The sequence below is a fragment of the Medicago sativa genome, chromosome 4 (assembly GCF_051527215.1).
Source record: "Medicago sativa cultivar Bolivia chromosome 4, Bolivia_mono, whole genome shotgun sequence".
Lineage (NCBI taxonomy): Eukaryota > Viridiplantae > Streptophyta > Magnoliopsida > Fabales > Fabaceae > Medicago > Medicago sativa.
This window is the reverse complement of record NC_140752.1, coordinates 67294033-67315067: the sequence shown is the minus strand read 5'-3', so window position 1 is coordinate 67315067 and position 21035 is coordinate 67294033. Positions and strand designations below refer to the sequence as shown.

The following is a 21035-nucleotide window of genomic DNA, read 5'->3' as shown; positions in this document are numbered from 1 at the left end:
AACTATTTCTCTAACATCAGAAGTTAATTGGTACAATGGATCTCAGGTTGTTTGTCAGACATAGAAACAATGTTGAGAGACAAGTGAAGATATAACTAAAATATGAGGAGTATATAATTAGTTGACGATGCTTAATCTCGAGAATACGATCTTCTTATTCTTGTTTCAGTACTTACACTGCACAAACCAACATACATGTTTAAACAACTCACTTTATTTACTCAAAACAATTTTGATTGTTGAACATCTTTGGTATCGCATGAAACTATATATGGATAAAAGTATTCTTTGAATACTTATTTTTGACGCCACTAAAAACAACCATCAACCATCAAGTAACAAAGTGAGATATTAGTTAAGTTATGAGATGAATGTATCTAGGGGACGAGAGTTCATATTTATAGTAGTGGATTTGATGTTAAACTCCTTGTTTGTTTCTATCTTCTCTACTTAGCTCTAATATTGTTTGTTATGAGGTTAATATGGATGATCGGAATAACCGAACTTGACATAGCTTGAAGCACCTATCAAATTATGATGAATCACTGTAAGTAGGAATGACTCATGTATATCTGAAGGTTTGTTCAGTCTAACTAGATTTGAGATAGGCGGGGATGTCTATTTGGTTTATGTTAGGTCCCTCTACGTACGAACGACTTGATGACATCCAAATGATGGTTAGGCTCAAGGTGGTGGGGTGTGTCGGTGCTTTCGTGTGAATGAGGTGGTTACTGATATTTAGTAGAAGGTCATTACCCGTCCTAGCAGGTCGTTGTGAGGTGCTATATTTCTTAAGGTGGTTGAGTAGGTCGGCCCCATTTGGCTTGACGAGGTAGTCACCTCCCTGGGCCTTGACTTAACCCATTTATTGTGGACGACCCATAGGATAATTGGGTTGGTATTGTTACCGTTACAATTAATAATTTAATAAAAGGATTATGATTGTAAATATAATAACAGGAATGCTATATAACGCGAGAGATTTCTCGCGAATTCCTCAAGAATAACAAAATGCAGTTGTAACAAAAAAGTAAAACAAAAAAAGAGGTCCCACTTACCAAACATGTGGGTTGCCATGATAAAAGAAATAGCGGTTCTTGATGTTTTCTTGAAAAAAAAATTCGCTGAATTCAGCATTTTCCATATAATAATTTAAATGAATAATAAATTTGAAAGTCAAAAAATCACTCCAAAATCACATATTCCTTTTTCTATATATAGGCATAGATGAATTCTTATATTCCCATCAAGAATGTTTGAGAGGCTAATTCAGTATCAAAGTCGAAGTACTCAATATCTGTTCTCAAACTGACCACCCAATTCTACATTTCTTAATTAACCCTCCAAAGCTTAAGAATCCTGTACAATGATTGGGCTCAGAGAAAAAGAAGGACCCTTGATGAAGAACAACCCTAATTTTCTACTCATATCAAGGATCGTTACCGCTGTAATCATTGGAGTTCTTACTGGATGCATCATAGTTTTCTTTTTTCCTAACGACTTCTTTGTTTCTCAATCTATTACCTCAAATCGTCACCTACCTGTTGCTGTACCCAAGACCCAGGTTTCATTTTCATCAAAGATTAACATCATCTTTCGTGTTTTTTTTTTTTCATTTTTAAATCGTGTCTTCTCTTGAGTTCTTGCATGTTGCATGATTTTTTTTTGACTCGAAATTTAACTATGTCCTCTGACTTCACTGTTTTTGTTTTGTGTTACTGTGATAGTGTTTGATTATGACTTTTACTGCATGTGGGGTCATTGTGGAATTGTGTTTGATCTTGCTATTTTAGTCGACTCACGAATTCAAGCACATTTAATTAATTGGATAAATCAAATTCTATTAAGACTAGTTTATTATAAGAGAGTCGTCCAAACGTGGAATTGGGTGAATCATGATAATATTACCAGCGTTCAGACTTCGTGTCGGTTTGTCTGTTCTTTTTATCGCAATGATACGCCTAAATTACGAACAATAGTTTTTTTTTTTATTTGAAATAGAACAATAGTTTTTATGAATTTGATTTTAATTAAAATCATAGATATAGATTTTTACACTTTCATATTGAAACAAACTATATTTATCTTTTGTCCTCGTGAGCTTAGCTCAGTTGTTAAGGATAATGCATAATAATATATGCAAGGTCCGGGGTTCGAACCCCGACCACCACAAACAAAAAAAAAACTATATTTATCTTTTACAATGACATCAACAATATAGTAAATATAATACAAATTCTTATATTTTCTAATGACACTAACAAATAGCATTCTTATAGGCAAAAACTTGTTTAAGGATATAATTGGAAGTGAAAAACTCAATCTAAAATCATGTAATCTCTTTATATATAGTATGGAAGTATAGATAAAGTCACGAATCAAGCAATTGAGTTAGGTCGTTAAGAATAAACTCCATCAAATGACAAATCCTTTGGGACAAACTTTGAATTGGCAGAGTCTCATTCGGCTGGAAATTGAATTGTTAACACCAAAAATATTATGAAGTCATGGTAAAATAACATGTTTGATATTGCACTCTTACTTTAGTTTAGTATAAAATAGGAACAACACCACTCTAATGGAAATTTAAACTATTAATTAAAAATTTAGTTAAAAATCATTAAAATAGGAAGAATACTGCTACAATAGAAATAATATATGATCATATTTAAAAGGGTTATTTACTTGTAAAAAAAAAAAAAGGGTTTTTTATTGAAATTATCCCTGTAATATACGCAAAGTTTAAAAAATGATTCTGTAAAATAAAAAACACATATTCTGACCCTGTAATACGAGATTCTTATTATTTATGATACTCTAATATACGCGAAGTCCAAAAAATCACCCTAGAGACTGAAATTTTTTATGATATTTTAGACAAGCGACAAATTAATTATGAATTTTTAAAGCATGAAAAACTCAAAAAACAAAACAACGGAAATTTCAACCTATAAATCCAATTTTGAGCTCACTGTATGCAGAGACATCTATAAAAATACATAAAAATGATTTGCAAAGTAACATAGCATTTCGAAGATGATTCAATTTATTTTTATTTTTCAACCAAAACGTGCAAAATTGAAATTTCGTTCCTACTAAGCGTATACTCACATGTCAAATTTCATTCCCTAATTTTGTAGGCATGGTTAGAATGTAATAAGAACCATCACAATGAAGTTTTTTAGTTTTGAAACGATAGGCAAATAAATTATAAATTGTCTAAGAAATTCATAATTATGGGAAATAAATATTCATAATTAATTAAGAGCAATGCTATATCTCTAGAAAAAATAGCATCAAGAATTTTTCAAGACACAGTTGGCAAGTTTTAATTGCATGATTTATTTGTCACTTCCTATTTTTCAGCCACACCTCCTTGAATTGTGGCAAATAGTGCATTGTAATTGGCTGCTCTTTATTCTTGAAGAATTCTTGATGTTATTTTTCTAGAGATATAACATTTTCCATTAATTTATCCCCAGTCGAAAAAATCTAATTTTTTGTGCAAAGCCATTTTGACGTCCTAAACATGCCTGAAAAAAATCATGAAATAATTCAACCTCTAGGTCACTTTTTTGGACTACGTCTATAATATAGGGTAAAAAATAAGAAGAATATCAAATTACAAGGTTAGAATATATGTTTTTTATTTTATAGGTACATTTTTCAAACATAGTATATTTTACAGGGACAATTTGAACAATTAACCCAATTTAAAATGTTTATTTTAATATTATTTGCCGAAAAGATCTAATCATACTAAATGCCAAAACCGATATATCTTTTTATATACAGTTAAATGCAGTAGAAAAACAGATAAACAGTGCACATTAGTGTCCGTCTTTCTGATAGTAGCTCTAAAGGAGACACAATTTTGGGCTGAATTTTTTGTCCCGGTTTTAACCTTCGTCTAAAACTTTTGACAATTTTTATAATATTAATTAAATTATCAATTAAAAATTAAGTAAACTCTCATTAAAATATGAGCTATCCACAACAATAGGAACAAAATTGGACACTATAAAACAATTTACTTTCACCTTGTATAAAATTATATTTTGTGTTAATGTAACCATTTTTCTGTCAATTTTACCCTAGACTTAATTACTTTTTACCATTTTATTGTGAAAATTGTTGTTCACACATTTGAGAAAGTTGTGGCACACATGTAAAATACGCTTTTGCCTCCTTGGCAGTTAACTGCCGAGTAATTCAAAATCCGGCTGCAGTTAACTGCCGAGGAATTCCTCGGTAGTTAACTGCCGAGTAAAACATTAATGCAGACAGTTGGTTCTGCATAATGCTAAGCACTTCCAAGCCATTTTTCGGCCAGTTTTTACCTGTAATTTTACCAGAGCATTTCCAAAGGCAATTCAAATTATACAACAAAGAAACTCGGTCATAAACAAGAAAAATACAATATCTTTTACATTTGTCCATAATTAAACAACACATTACAACTCATTACACATCATTAAATTAAATCCCTACTTACATTCATCACAATTGCATATGGAACGAACATACATATATAATACATTATTTTCCACCATATTCCTAAACATAAATCCGACGTCGCTATCATCTTTAATAAGCCAAGGCATATAGCTTGCCGTTTTCCATGCGAATTCATCTTCTCCTAGGTCTATGCATGGCATTAGAGCAGACAACTGACGTGTATATTGATTTTCACCAAGATGCTCAAAATAAGTGTTAAGTTGTGTCTTCAATCATCAAGAGAGTCCGTCGGTGTTATCATAACTTTAACCGTCTTCTTAAACGCGCAGTACCTTTTCCTCGGCAGTTAACTACCGAGATTCCCCATGACAGGGTTCTACGTAACTGACGTAGATACCCATACAATAATCAAAAAATAAACCGATTAAAATGCTCAATACCTGTTTTTTTACGTCAAGAGTGTGTTGATAGCTCCTATGCTTGATGCTTGAATCATTTGGATGAAGATTTGATGAAAAAAAAATTATTGGATTTGGGATGAAATGGCATGGAAGATGATGAAAATAGTGTGTAGGGGGAGCAGGTTTCCTGTTTCATCTGATGAAACATATTACTCGGCAGTTAACTACCGAGGAATTCCTCGGCAGTTAACTGCAGCCGGATTTTGAATTACTCGGCAGTTAACTGCCGAGGGGGCAAAAACGTATTTTACATGTGTGTCACAGCTTTCTCAAATGTGTGAACAGCAATTTTCTTTTATTGTGCATGTCTTGATACTAGTAGTATATAGTAAAGGGGATATTATTTTCATAATATTACTAAAATTATCAATTAAAAAATTATTTAAATCTTTATTGAAATAGGAACAATACGCAACAATAAAAACAACATTGGACACTTTAAAAACGTTTATTTTGATCTTATTTCTGAAAATGATTTTATATTTTTGAAATAGGAACAATACGCAACAATAAAAACAACATTGGACACTTTAAAAACGTTTATTTTGATCTTATTTCTGAAAATGATTTTATATTTGCATATATCAAAATGAGTATCTCTTTTCATATAAGCGCAATAAAAAAGCAGATAAATGGACACACCAATCAGTTTCCATCTTTCAACCGGTTATAAATAATAAAATAAATTACCTATCAAATATTAGAGTGCAACATATAAAGGGATGCATGATTTTAGTGTAGTACTTTTCTTCCATTTATACCATTTATTTAAACAATTATAATTACAAGTTTTTCTTTGATATATTAGTTAAAACAAAGGGAATGATATTTTAATTGGAAAATAAATTCTAATAAGGAATTCTGATTTTTTCTTCAAAAAAAAAAAATTAAGGAATTCTGATTTCAATTTTTGTTACCAAAGTTCTCTAACTTCAACTTGTAATTTTATAATACCTTTCTTCATCATTATCAAGATTATGTGAGAGGCTTGTAACTCAATCAAAATAAGAGTCGTAATGGAAGTACTTAATCTCTGTTCTCAAATCCAAATCTTCAAAACCCCATAACCCCAAAATCAGAGTTCTTATAGGATGCATCTTAGCTTTTTTTTTTTTTTTTTTCTTTTCTTTTTCCCAACAATGACTTCTTTGTTTCTCAATGATTTTTTATTTTATTCTCTTGGCAGGAAAATTCAGCTGAATGTGAATCATCAGATAGAGTTAACATGTTAAAATCAGAATTAGTGGCACTCTTATCGGATAAAAATGCAGAGCTGAAAAAACAGGTGAGGGAGTTGACGGAAGGAAAAGACCAGGCTGAAAAAAAGTTGCTTGCATTAAGTAAACAGGAAAAAGCTGGACCTTTTGGTACTGTCAAGGCCTTAAGAACCAATCCTACTGTTGCTCCTGATGAATTCTTGAACCCGAGATTGGCAAATTTATTAGAGAAAATCGCAGTTAAACGAGAGATCATAGTTACCCTTGCAAACTCAAATGTGAAGGAAATGCTCGAGGTCTGGTTCACCAATATCAAGAGAGTTGGTATACCTAATTACCTAGTTGTTGCCTTAGACGATGAGATTGCAAAATTTTGTGAATTGAATAAAGTCCCATTTTACCAAAGAGACCCGGATAATGATATTGATACTGTTGGAAAAATTCCAAACGGGGCGGCTGTCTCCGGACTTAAATTTCGTATTCTAAGAGAATTTTTGCAGTTGGGATATAGTGTTCTTCTATCAGACATCGACATTGTATATTTGCAGAATCCTTTTGATCATCTATACCGTGATTCGGATGTTGAATCCATGAGCGATGGTCATAATAACATGACAGCTTATGGCTACAACGATGTCTTCAAAGACCATGGGATGGGTTGGTCTACTAACGTTTATACGACGAGGATATTTGTTTTCAATTCTGGTTTCTTCTATATCAGACCAACCATTCCTTCAATTGAGCTTTTGGACCGTGTGGCAGCACGACTTTCGAAGGGGAATGCATGGGACCAAGCCGTTTTCAACGAGGAACTCTTTTATCCATCACATCCTGGTTATGACGGGCTTCATGCTGCTAAAAGAACTATGGATATATATCTTTTTATGAACAGCAGAGTTCTTTTCAGGACAGTGAGGAACGATGCTAACCTCAGTAAATTGAAACCGGTAATTATTCACGTGAATTACCACCGTGATAAGCTTCCGCGAATGAAAGCAGTTGTTGAATATTATGTTAATGGGAACCAAGATGCTCTCAAACCATTTCCCGATGGCACACCTCGATAACCTTGTTTCTATGTCTTAGTTGTTGTTCAAAAACTTACCCAGCACGTATACTTATGCTTTTACCCTCATTTTCGCACTATAATGTTTGTTGTATGCTAATTTAATTTTTTAAGGTGTTTTTATCTCATCCTCATGAACAGATTGTAAGCGAGCTCATTACAACATAATTGAGATCTAATAACAATTGAAAATTATTACTAAATCAAGAAAATTGTACTGTAATTGTGTTAATAACATTTTTTTTTTAAATGTTTCAAATATTGTTAAATAGTAACATTTTTATGAATGTTACCTACCAAATGTCACTGAATGTCACTGAAAGGCATTAGAAAATACATGAAATCTTTCTGGTGAGGCCTGAATTGCCTTTAAAAAATGGTGGGTAATTTTCCCACATTGTAAAATCCCTAATTAACCTTAATTAATTAAAGATAATTAAGCAAAGCTTATATTGTTCTTGTACGGGTTAAAGCAAGATCTTCATTCTTATACCTTAACCTAGAGGACATACATATATATTTAGGGTTGTCAAACCTATGGTCTAAAAGAACTATAACGATCAGAACAATTGAAAATAAAAATAAGACTTTAATCATAACTGAATAAATAAATTGCATTAATTTGACCCAATAGATAAATAGATGTTCATCTTAGAATCCTTAATTACCTTAGAGTGTTTAATCACTCATGGTAGTCGAATACATCAGCAAAGAAAAAGTATATAACATACTCTAGAAACAAAGGAGGGGATGAAACATACTCTTGTTCCTCCTCGATGTTAGCCTGCTTCACCTTGCACTGCGAAGTTTTTGAATGAATAATAGTGTGGGCAAGGCTCTATTTATTGACATAATTCCATATAGGTTTGCACAAGAATTCTTGGCTTTATCTAGCGACCCAACTTAGAAAACAAGCAAAAAGGCAATTTCCGGCTGTGATGCACCAGGGCATGGGGAATGGAATTCATTGCCTAATGGAAGTTGAGGTACGTCCTGGGGCACATGGCCTAGGAAAACATGTCAATTTTGCCGTTTTTCTTCATTATTTCAGTGTTTTCCTTGTATTGTTATCAAAAAACTTCTCAAGGTCCATTGTTCTTTATTCTCTTTCTTCCATGAGATTTGGACTTAGGTTCGGACTACGGGTTGTAGTAGGATTACGTATTATTTTTCTTTTTTTCAAAGAGACCAAACTTTTAATTCTTGGCTCTTGTTTTTTTTTTTTTTTATGTAAACCAATTTTCAATGATTTTGTCTACATTTTTCTTTTCCTTTTTTTCTTTTTCGTTTTTTTTATAACCAATTAAGTTCTGATAGTATCCAACCTCAAACTTAAGATGTTGTTAAATTCAAAGAGCAACCCTAAACATAGTTTCAAATCATACCAAATACTTAAGATTCTATCTAAATTAAAAGAAATTAAATAGATATAGCATTTTGGGTTCAAAACTTGTGACATGATTCGTCACAAGGACAACAAAGAAATTATTGCACGGAGACTCAAAGGGGTTTAAGATAGGATAAAAATAAATAAGGGTGTCTTGAAAAAGGCTCAGAGTACCAAAGAAGTGTCTTGTGTGTATACTACGACCAATAGAATGTAGAGAACAACCACAATCTCCAAGAAAATAACATTTATGCATGGATACACACAAATATGAAATAATTTAGTAAAAATTAGAAAATATTTGGCTCAAATTCTCACTGGCAATAAATATATGGTGATTATGGTGAGTATCTTACACAATAAGATCCGGTAGTTATCGTGCTCGTGAAATTTTGAGATAAGCTAGCCCTTAGTGGTACGAACAATTTTGTGTGACAAAAATAATTTTTTGAAATTTTCGGAACTGAAATGGTTATGCAATTCATGCAAATAAAGTTTACTTAGTTAAGAGTAGCAAATAGTAAGTTATATGATGAATTTAGCTAGAAAATAAAATAAAAACCTGATGGATTGCTTCCCAATCAACGCTCATTTAACGTCAATAGCTTGACAGATGAGTCTATGTTGTGCCCATTAACCTCTTCTCCATAGGTTCATCATCTTGAGTAAACTCTACCTCTTGAGGCTCGTCTACTAACTTCAACTCTGACCGGTTCACCTTTGTTATTTTCTTCTTTTATTAGACATTTTTGAATGTGTTTTTTACCTTATCCATGCAATATTCAGCATCGGAGAATTGTTCTTCAATTTGATCAATAACACTCCTAAAATTCTTTCATCTCCATCACTGTTGTGCCTGTTGGGAATGCAAAGTTGTCCATCGTAACGAGGGGCGGAGCCATGTTGGCTCTTGTGCAAGCAAGTGCCCCCACTAATTTTGAGATTTTTTTCAAATCCATCCTATATAATATCACATCATAGATTTCCAGCACCAGCACATACATATATACACACAGTATTATAAATATGATGATAGAGTTATGATAACTAGATTACATATTATAAATAATACATGCACCTCTCCTCTATGTGTTTTCCTACTCTTTGTTTCTTTTATTTAGTTTCATTTTTCGAAAACATTACCTCTATAATTATAGGGGCTGCTAATTTACACCCACCTAAAAACATTAAGGTGTAAATTAGCAAGCTACACCACCTAAAAATACTAAGGTGTAAGTTAGCAACCTACACCCACTTGATTATATACACTCATTTTTATAAATTTTATCAAATTGTTTACACTCACCTCACTAATTTACACTGACCACTTTCATCATTCCAAATATTGTTTCCTTAAAAGTTTGTCTCTATTACATATTTTATACCTTAAGAATGTCATTGTCTTTTTTGTTTCTTTTTTTAAGGACCTTCCTTACGATAGTTACAAAACTGCACTTCTATTTAAATTTAATTAGAACAGAAACAAAATGGTGTTTTAGTAAAATATAAGTGGATGTATCTTGCTAATTAACACCTTAGTGTATTTAGGTAGGTGTAAATTAGCAGTCCCCAATATTATCTATAAAAAAAAAATTATAGTCAATATATTTTTGTAACACTTATTTTATTCTATTTTTATTTTAGAAATTTATATGTAAATATTGCCCCCACTACTTAAAATTTCTGGCTCCGCCACTGATCGTAACTATCACATTTTCCACCTTTGCCTTCTGCATTACCTTGTGAAACATCTACCAGTCCAAATCAGATTGACACTTGACCAAGTCACATAAAGCTTCACCAATGTAGACATCACCAATGGAAATTTGAGACAGTGAAACTGCCTAGATCGTCCAATTTGCGTGGGATTTTCCTTCTAAATATTGCAAGACACTTCTTTGTTAGAGATATATAACAACTCTTCATCCGGTGGTTTGACTTTTAGCACGAGAAGAATTTTGAGGAACTTAACATAACATGGGTTTTGTGCTAGCATTATTTTTATCGACATTTCCACATTGAGCTTCTCTAAAACCTTGAGGAGTTGTTGAAATTCTTTATCTTCCTTAGTTGTTACATCAATTTTTTGTGTTTTCTCTTGTTGGATTTGTCTTCCTCTTCGCTATCTGCTTCAATTGGATCTTCTCTTCAGTTTCTTCCTTGATTTCTTCCTAGTAGTTAACCTCATAATATTCTTTACCACCTTCCTAAATTGTCCGAATTCATATTAGGTTATAGGTCACATGTTCTCTATTGAACTGAACTCCCTTGACATCTTCAACATCAACTGTTAACATGATTCAATAAAACAACAAGTTCGTATTCTAGCCAGAGATTATGATAATTTTTGACTGATTTTAAGTTGCTATTTTGATTACTTGTAATCCTATTGTTAATTTTCTAAGTTTCTAGACTCGACTTACTCCTAATACCTAAATACTATGCAGACACGATCTAAATTAAATACTACTATTGTTATTAACAACTATGACTCTATTGTTATTATTACTAAATGTCAATCATAATCCTAAATGCAAAATTAAATGGACTGACTTCTAATATTAAATGACCTAATCCTACCTTACACTTGATCTAATTAATGACTGTAGTTATTATAACAGCTGTTATTTTTACTACGACTCTCTAAATATGCATGCAAACTAATTATTACCTAAAACTACAACTCTAAAAAAATAAAAATTTTAGTTCCTAAAAGAAAAGAAAAGAAAAATGGTTAGTACTAAATGAGAAAATAAAAATAAACTAAATGCAAATAACAACAAGTTCGTATTCTAGCCAGAGATTATATAATTGTTTTTTGACTGATTTTAAGCTGCTATTTTGATTACTTGTAATCCTATTGTTAATTTTCTAAGTTTCTAGACTCGACTTACTCCTAATACCTAAATACTATGCAGACACGATCTAAATTAAATACTACTAATGTTATTACTAACTATGACTCTATTGTTATTATTACTAAATGTCAATCATAGTCCTAAATGCAAAATTAAATGGATTGACTTCTAATATTAAATGACCTAATTATTACCTAAAACTACATTTCTAAAAAAATAAAAAATTTAGTTCCTAAAAGAAAAGAAAAGAAAAATGGTTAGTACTAAATGAGAAAATAAAAATAAACTAAATGCAAATACCAACAAGTTCGTATTCTAGCCAAAGATTATGATAATTGTTTTTTTGACTGATTTTAAGTTGCTGTTTTGATTACATGTAATCCTATTGTTAATTTTCTAAGTTTCTAGACTCAACTTACTCCTAATACCTATATACTATGCAGACTCGATCTAAATTAAATACTACTATTATTTATTTATTTTTGATAAAAAATTAAATACTACTATTATTATTACTAACTATATGCATGCAAACTAATTAATACCTAAAACTACAACTCTAAAAAAATAAAAAATTTAGTTCCTAAAAGAAAAGAAAAATGGTTAGTACTAAATGAGAAAATAAAAATAAATTAATGCAAATAAAAAATAAACTATGTTAGTAACAACCAATAAAAATAAACTATATCATAAAACTAGACTCTAAAAAAATTGACTCGATTCGAACTTATTTTTTAGTATTTTTGAATTTTTAAAACAGAAAAATAGACATGGAATCAAATGGTTAAAATCACATCATGAATATTAGACATTTAAAGACTAACGACAAGGACGACTTTAACAAATGGAGGTTAACTTGAGGGACCGAAACAAACGTTTTGAGAGTTATATGACCAAAATGAAAACAAGAAATTCGTTGGGGGACCAAATGATCAATTAAGCCAGTTGTAATTTATTTTTTGATTATGTTTTTGGTTACCATGAGTAACTAAGCATTGTATTATTTTATTAGGGTTATATGATGAAATTCTGCTTATTTGTTGGATCAAATTAATGCAATTTCTTTATTCATTCAGGTTTTATTTTCTTTTCATATATTTCACACTTAATTCTTTCTACAAACAAGGTTATGGTTAATTAGACTTTTTCTTATTCTTTAAACCAGAATTGTTACATGTATTTTCATACATTTTCTTTAATTAATTAGGGATCCTTAGGGTACGAGCGATAGACATCTTCATGGACGGTATGTCCTTTAGATGACAATTTAGGAGGCACACAAAATGTTGATGTCAAAGGATATATGTCCATGGCTTTCATAACTTAGTTATGGCAGTTATGAAGCAATCTGGCATCTGAAGGGATAAGAATATTCTTACTATGAATGAACCATTGTTTATAGAATCCTTTGATTTTAATTAGTAGTTGGTTTTCATTAATCCAATAAACAAGGTAGATGGGATTCAAAAACTCCTAATCACCATTAAACATATGAATCAAACTCTTTGGTTATAAACAATCAACTACTACTTTTATTATGCAGACAAATCAAACTTGCAACTCTTAAACCCTTTATTGTTTTTTAATTTCAACAATTTTAGTAAATTTCTGAGATAACGACAATTTATGTGGAGATGATAACTTATCACTTTATTACTTGTTACAGCTTTGTGCACTTACCAAATTTATCATCAAACACCCCCAAGTCGGGGTTCATTCCTTATTCTTCATACTTTCTTTTAGAGCTAATATGCCCTGATGACACGAGAGTATGGGTTTGTGTATAGAAGGAATGGGCTCCCCAATCATTTCCTGCTTCGAACCTCTTCAGCTTTCCCCTTTATGTGGCCATAAAAATAGTGAAAACAGAAATACCCGCTTTTATCCATCCCGGGTAGTTTGCGGGTCTTATGAGTATGCTCAACGCCTTCTTCTTTGAATTACACGTTAATGCACTCCTGGAGAATGCGGTCTCTAGACATGTTGAGTGGGGGTATACTCATGGTACTTTGCCCCATGAGCCTTTATGGGTCGATCAAATCCTTGTTAATGTTCATCACATTATTAGCTTCAAATATTTCCTCAGATTGCATGTACTTCTCAGCCCATCGTAGTAGGTGGTTGAAGTCTTGGGGTGCCTTCAGCCAGATGCTTCAAGTGAACTTGATCCCTTTTCTTAGCCCTTTCCTCGACAAATAAGTTTTCATCTTGTCATTATCCATATTTCTTCTTTTTTGAATTTCTCCATGTAACTACGAAAGGACTCTTCTTTCCCTTGAAGAATTTCCCCAAGACTATCCACTTGCTTAGGTTGTTTTTCAAATGCGATGAAATGGGCCATAAAACTTCGAACAAGTTTGGTCAACAATCTGACAGATCATGTCCTTAAGGCTTTGAATCAAGCCACATCCCCTTTACATATATTTAATAGAAACAACATACACTTCACCGGAAGTCGGGCTCCTTTGAATAAGAGTAGGTGTCCGTTGTCTCAAGGTGGTCGATGGGGTCTGAAGTTCCCATATAGGAATGAAGTACCGGTGGCTTCTAAAGAGACCATTGTAAGAGGTAGTTATTGATGCTTCTTGAAAACACATTTTTTGGAACCGTATCTTCCCATACTCACTAGGTTCTGAAGAAATGGAATGATGGCGGTGATTATTGGGGGAGTTTCTTATTTTGAGCCTTTCATGATGTTGTGAAGGTTACGGGGATCTATGGTTGTCTTCGGACCCACATGCCCTTTTGTCGTGGTAGTCTCTCATCTTTTCAATAGATCTGGTAGGTGACATTTGGAGCGTTGGTTCTTGTTATCTTGTCAGTATAGGATATGAATAGCTGACTTGACCATGAGAATGGTTGAGATGGTTGAAGATGATTCAATTAGAGCCAGTATTTATAGTAGGGTCCTAGGTCTTGCGCTCTTACATCCTTTCTTGGATAGCTGTCTTGGAAGGACAATCGTAGTCCTTTTAGGGACAATAGTTGCCCTTTAAAGGAGAGTTGTAACTCTTGTTCTTTCCAAGATTTGTTCCACATATCATATCGATAGCTCACCTTTGGTTCGTGGGTACTCGTATGAAACATACTATGGTAGTTATTTACATTGGCCTGTGTCTTCTTGTGTTACGGACCTTGTCGGTTGTTCGCCTTGGTATGTGTTCTTCTACGTTGTTGGTAGATTAGGTTGTCTTCTTATAGGTTTGTTCGCTCACATACTACATGCCCTTAAACATCTTCGAGGATGAGCCCTTTGGAACTCATCAGTGGATGAGCTTTGGCTTATACCGCAACAGATATGTTTGCTAGAAATTAATGTGTAAATGTCTACCATTTATTTTTAAGAGACATGTTGTCTGAAGTGAGATCAAGAACTTTTTTTTATTGCTTGATTATGTTTAGCTCCAACTGAAAAACTTGATTTATATGAAAAATGTGTTACAATGAAACTGTATGGGTCACTTGATAGTGATGATTATAAGAAACATTTAATTTTCGTGAGACATACTATTAAAACTATTGAAAAGATGATATCATATATCTATTTTTAAAGATTTAGAAATGAATTTGTTATCATCAATTTCATAAGAATGGTAAAAATATTATCATAACTCCTAAAAATATTCTAAAACATGTTGATTATCGAAAGGTTTGAAAAGGAATACGTTGGAAGCACAAAGTTTGTTTGGATTAGAAAATTTAATATTTAAATGAGATTTTATGCATCAAGAAACTTATATAACAAATGTGTTAAAATATTTTGATATGGAAATTTAGTTGATTATGTATTATAATAATTATGATGTCATTTGATGTGACATGTCCTCAAGAAAATGATGAACAACTTAAATTGGTCCTGGAGTATCATATCTTAGTTCAAATGAGGGCACTACAGTATTTTCCTAATTATATATATCGTGGTATTTTATTTTTTGTCGATATTATTAATAAACATTAAGTTAATGGTACAAAGTCAAGTATACAATTTGAATCTTAGACAAACAACAATATCATCTGATCATTTGAAAATGTTAGGATTACATCAAGAAAAGTGGATAATGCTTTTTTATTAAGGAATATAATTTTACACATACAATAAACTTGTGGTTTTCTTATGGCAACACCGACAACAACTCAATATGAGTATAATATCTCAAGCACTGTTAATTTAGAAAATCTGGAGATAGATCATTTCTTTCTACAAAGTCACAGTCAAGTAAATCTTTTGAATAACTATAATGCAAAAGATTATTGACCTACTTCGTCTCATATAATTGTTTTTACGTGGGTTGTTGGTATTTCTTTTCTAGTAAGGTTTTATTAAGGCTCGTTGGACATCCAAGAGACAATGTTATGAATATTATAAATAGATGTCCATTAATTTTTGGGTTATTGGGTCATATTACTCACTTCATGTCATATTATTGTATTTCTCTATAAATAAAACTCATATGTAACATACATATACACTCAAGAGAATAATAAAATATTCTTCTTCTCTCTTCCTCTCTCCTCTCTATTCTTGTTCTTGTTCTATTATCTTCCTCTCTCCTTCTCTCTATTCTTGTACTTGTACTTGTTCTGTTCAAAGAGTTTCATAAAAAAAAATTACAAATTGCAGCGTGTGGTGCATACATCATGTATATGTCTCTCGTTTCTCTCTAGTTCTTCCTTCTTTTTTTTTCCCTCAAATAAAAAAAGGAAGAACTATGAGTCGTAAGGTTATATGGGAATTAACCCGTGACAATCAAATTGACATATACAATTAATTTCATATACTGACTGCCTTTGGAAAGAATTTTTGGACATATATATATATATATATATATATATATATATATATATATATCTTTTAATAATTCATCATGCTCATGAATTTTCACATGCTAGTAGTTGACGATAATGCAAAAGTAAATATGCAGCTAGTTTCAATTTCAAAAAAAAAAAAATATGTAGCTAGTAAACTAGCAGTATGTGGGAATAGCATAGTACAGATGGCGTTAAGTAACGTGCTTCAAAACACATATTAAAATGTAGATGTCACCTTACAATATCGTGTTAGTTTTTTTAGTGTCACTCAACTGATTTTAAAATTCCCGTAATACTAGGATTAGTAAACCATAGAGTTCATGTTTCAAAAAAAAATAATAAACCATAGAGTTCAATAGTTGGTATTAAAAATTCAGACGATAGTTCGATATCTAGCAGAAATAGTCGTTAAGATGACTATTCTAATAGAATCACTCAATAGACGTAAAGTCCCCCACTGTGAATTTCCATAACAGTTGAAAATATGGTGATTAAAATTAAAGACCTTCATGTATAATTGCAGCATGTATACTTCTTTAATAATTAAAAAATTGTTTGCCCAACCAATTAACGGTGTCATGTTGAGACATGCACATGTCCAATTATCGTATAATGAACTCAAGTGAAATTGTTTCATTTGTATCTGGGAAGAAGCAACCTGTTATGCGTAATAGTGAATACTATTATTTTTGGTCAAGTAGTGAATATTTGTTTTTGGTTGATGCATACGAAAGAAAAGGAAAAATATTGCAATATTATATAAATGCCATAAGAATGAGTCATGAAATTTTATCGATGGAGTTAACGTAAAGAACGCTGGCATATGGCACAGTCTCAGTCTTCTTATTTTATTTTATACTTGTTATACTATGTTTTGTTTTTATCTTGCACACCCTCAAATTGAAGACTTGCACCCTATATATTATCAACTCTAAAGTTGAGTACACTGCACTGCAATACCCAGTCAAAGCTCATTTTATGATTCAAAAGAAAAAAAGTCAAAGCACATTTTATTTTATCTATCCATTTACAAAGATAATACATGTTTTTGGTGTAGTATTTTTCTTTCAATTATAACCTATATATTATCTTTTTTATTATATTATTTAAATTTTTAGTTAAAATGGTAAATTGAATCTCATTATAATAGGAAGAATTTCATCACAATAGGAATAATGTATGTTAAATTTATATTTATTTTGTATATTTTAGAAAAAATTTATAACATTATACAAATAAATATTCAATTATACGCAATATAAAAGTGGAAAGACGAACTACATGACGTTCGACTTTGACTACCCCTTTTGGAGGTAAAATCTTTTATGTTGTTTTCAAGCTATGATGTAATTTTATTTTTTGCTTCTTTAGTTGTTGGTAGCCTGACTGTTTTGTACGTAAACTTTTAACAGTTACCTCTAGCACGCCTTGTGCTTGAGGGGCTGCTAGTTTTTTCGTTTAATATAATTTGCTTAGTTTATTAAAAAAAAATGTAGAAAGACGGACGCATGACAATAATAATTATAATTGTTTCACACTCAAAAATAGTCACAATAAATTATTTTTATTTTTCCGAAGAAACGAACCTGTTACAATGAGTCAGATAGATATGACTTTTCCACCAAACCAAACCAAAGGAACAAGTATGAAATTAAATCACGTAACGCTATAAATATCCTTTAAAAAAAAACACTATACATATGTAATATTTTAATAGCATAAAACTTATGTGTATCTCCTTACGTGCATTTTCGTATAGTTTTTAACTAAAATATACTTTTTGTGGCTATAACAAACTTTGAGAAAATTGTGGATTTCGAAAATTACGAGTAGTTTAATCGAGAACCATACAAAAAGCACATAAAAAATACACCTAAGTTTTTTCCATTTTAATATTAATTAAAAAAAAATACTCTTAAGACATTGTTTAAACAATCAAAATAGTAATAAAAAAATACTCTTAAGACATTGTTTAAGCAATCAAAATAGTAACTTTTGCATAGAAAGTTGTAAAATTATCACTTTTTATTGTGTTTTAGCTATGTTTTCGAGATAAAAAATTTTGTTATGAGTTTCTTAACCAATGCACTGAAGACACTTGTTAACGTAAACTTATATTATAAGTGTTCTTTCAAATTTTGAACTCTATTAATTATTTCTTTACCAACACACTTATTGTTATGTTACATATTATTGTAATGTGTAATAAATATTATCGTAAAAAATAATCAAATTTTCTTTCATGAAAATAAATATATTTTTTTGTCAAGAAATAAACATATATTTTTTTAATTATTTTGTATTATTCTATTAATATTAGTTTACGTTACTTGTTTTAATAGTATAAAAGTTTATGTCATTCGAAAAAGAGTTAATTTTTTAGATTTGTCAATATAAATTCTTTTAATTTTTGAAAATCTCAACCCGCTTGAATCGATCCAAACTACTCCCTTTGTTCCTTTTTAAGTGTCGTTTGACTACGGATTTAACATTCATATTTAATTGTCGTTTTGGTATTTTATGGGTACGATTTGTCACTTGAACCAGCCATTGGTTTCACCTTATCGATCATCATCACGTGAGTAAAAGTAAGATTACGTTAACTTTCTTTAAATGGCTCCCGAGGAGCGTTGCTTTTAGTGATCATCATGCTTACGGCATCTTGATGCCTAGATAAATTTTAACGGTTATTACGGTGGATCCTAATATTCTTGTATGAACAAGACGGGTGTACCTCCTAAGCATATGATGTTCTTCCTTTGCTAATGACTGGAATCACAACGACTGGTCTTATACTCCATCTTCTTGTACGCTCCTTCTTTTCTTAAGATCGTCCTCCAAACAAAGGTTTCGTTACTCATGGTAACTAAAGAACAAATTACAAAAGAATTTGTGAATGAGAGGGGTTGTATTCATAGGCTCCTAGTGCCTTCCTCTTGAACCACTTCATTTTGAATGAGGAATTGTGAATGAGAGGAGTTGTATATATATAAGTTGATTTCCAAGTGGGTTTGGGCTGAAAAATCAGACTTTTTCCTCAAATCCACAAGAGAAAAACAACAAAAAGTTGTTTTTCACCCGGAGGTGGTACCCCTCGCGCATGGGATGACGTGCTTCGAGCGATAGTGCAAATTTCGCACACCCGGGGCATACAACATCACACCTGGGGCGCACCAACAGCACTCGGCAGCGCACTTTCGCCTTTTTCTTGGTCTTTCTAAGTATTTTCATCCTTGAAACTTGTCTTGGGACTAAAACTTATCATAGGCAATTGTTCTAAAACTCCTCTAAAATTGGATCAAAATCTAAATAAAATGACTGAAAAATATGTTGAAAATAATGTAAGATGACATGTCATCAATTATTCAACTATTTTTCTCAACACCAGAAGTTAATTAATACAATAGATCTTCAGTTGTATGTCAGATATGGAAACATTGTTGATGGACAAGTGAAGGTATGACATAAATAGAATGAGTATATAATCAACTAAGGAATGACATTAGATGATTAGTTAATGATGTTTAACCCTGAGAATACGATCTTCTTATTTTGGTTTTAGCACTTACATTGCACAAACCAAAATATATGTTTAAACAACTCACTTTATATACTCAAACCAATTTGATTGTTGAATAGCTTTGGTATCGCATGAGTCTCTATGGATACAAATTTTCTATGAATACTTATTTTTGATGCCACTAAAGCAACCCATCAGCTATCAGGTGACAAAGTGAGATATTAGTTAAGTTATGAGATGATCGTACCTAGGGGAGAGAGATCCTATATTTATTATAGTGAATTGATGTTGATCTCCTTGTTTGTTTCTATATCTTCTCTACTTAACTCTAATATCGTTTGTTACAAGGTTAATCTGGATGATCAGAATAACCGAACCTAAGATAGGTGGAAGTGCCTATCAGATTAAGATGAATGCCTTGTAAGTAGGAATAACTCTTCTATATTTGAAGGTTTGTTTAGTCTAACTATATCCGAGATAGGCAGAGGCACCTATCCGGATTAGGTTAGGTCCCTCTACGTAGGAACGACCCAATAGCTATCCAAATGATGGTTACGCTCAAGGTGGCAGAGCGCATCGTCGCTTTAGTGCGGACGAGGTGGTGAAGAAGGTTGTTACCCTGCCTAGCACGTCGTTGCAATGTGCTATTTTTCTTAAGGTGGTGCAGGAGGTCCAGTCTCATATGGCTTGACGAGCTAGTCACCTTTGTGACCTTGACTTAACCCGTTTATTATGGACGACCCAAAGGATAATTGGGTCGGTCATGTTAGGTTCATACAGTTACAATTAATAATTTAATAATCCCCGTGAGCTTAGCTTAGTTGGTAGGGATATTGCATATTATATGCAAGGGTCGGGGTTCGAACCCCAAACACCCCATTTCTCGACAATTAAACTGTGTGAGCTCTAACCACTAGGCTACTTGACCAAAAAAAAAAAGGATAATTGGGTCGGTCGTGCTAGGTTCATACCGTTACAATTAATAATTTAATAATCCCCGTGAGCTTAGCTCAATTGGTAGAGATATTGCATATTATATGCAGGGGCCGGGGTTCGAATCCCGGACACCCCATTTCTCGACAATTAAACTGTGTGAGCTCTAACCACTAGGCTACTTGACCAAATTTGACCAAAGAAAATTAATAAAAGGGTTATGAGTGTAAATATAATAATTTAAATGAATGATAAATTTGAAAGTGAAACAATCACTTCAAAATCACAATTCCTTTATCTATATAGTAGAGGCTAGTAGCTAGTTC

General features: G+C 31.9%; 1 protein-coding gene across 1 annotated transcript; it reads left to right on the top strand.

The window, feature by feature from the left end:
- The first annotated feature begins 1242 nt into the window (after positions 1–1242).
- On the top strand, positions 1243–7402 carry LOC146930998 (arabinosyltransferase RRA3-like). The gene is made up of 2 exons (XM_085702488.1): positions 1243–1564; positions 6106–7402. Exons 1-2 carry the CDS (start codon positions 1367–1369, stop codon positions 7201–7203), a joined length of 1296 nt encoding a protein of 431 aa, XP_085558614.1. The 5' UTR covers positions 1243–1366; the 3' UTR covers positions 7204–7402.
- The last annotated feature ends 13633 nt before the right edge of the window (positions 7403–21035 follow it).

Bases quoted from the DNA above. Each gene is read 5' to 3' on its own strand.
- LOC146930998 (XM_085702488.1), top strand. From the start codon at position 1,367: ATGATTGGGCTCAGAGAAAAAGAAGGACCCTTGATGAAGAACAACCCT. The intron at 1,565-6,105 runs GTTTCATTTTCA...TTCTCTTGGCAG, and splicing joins TTGCTGTACCCAAGACCCAG to GAAAATTCAGCTGAATGTGA.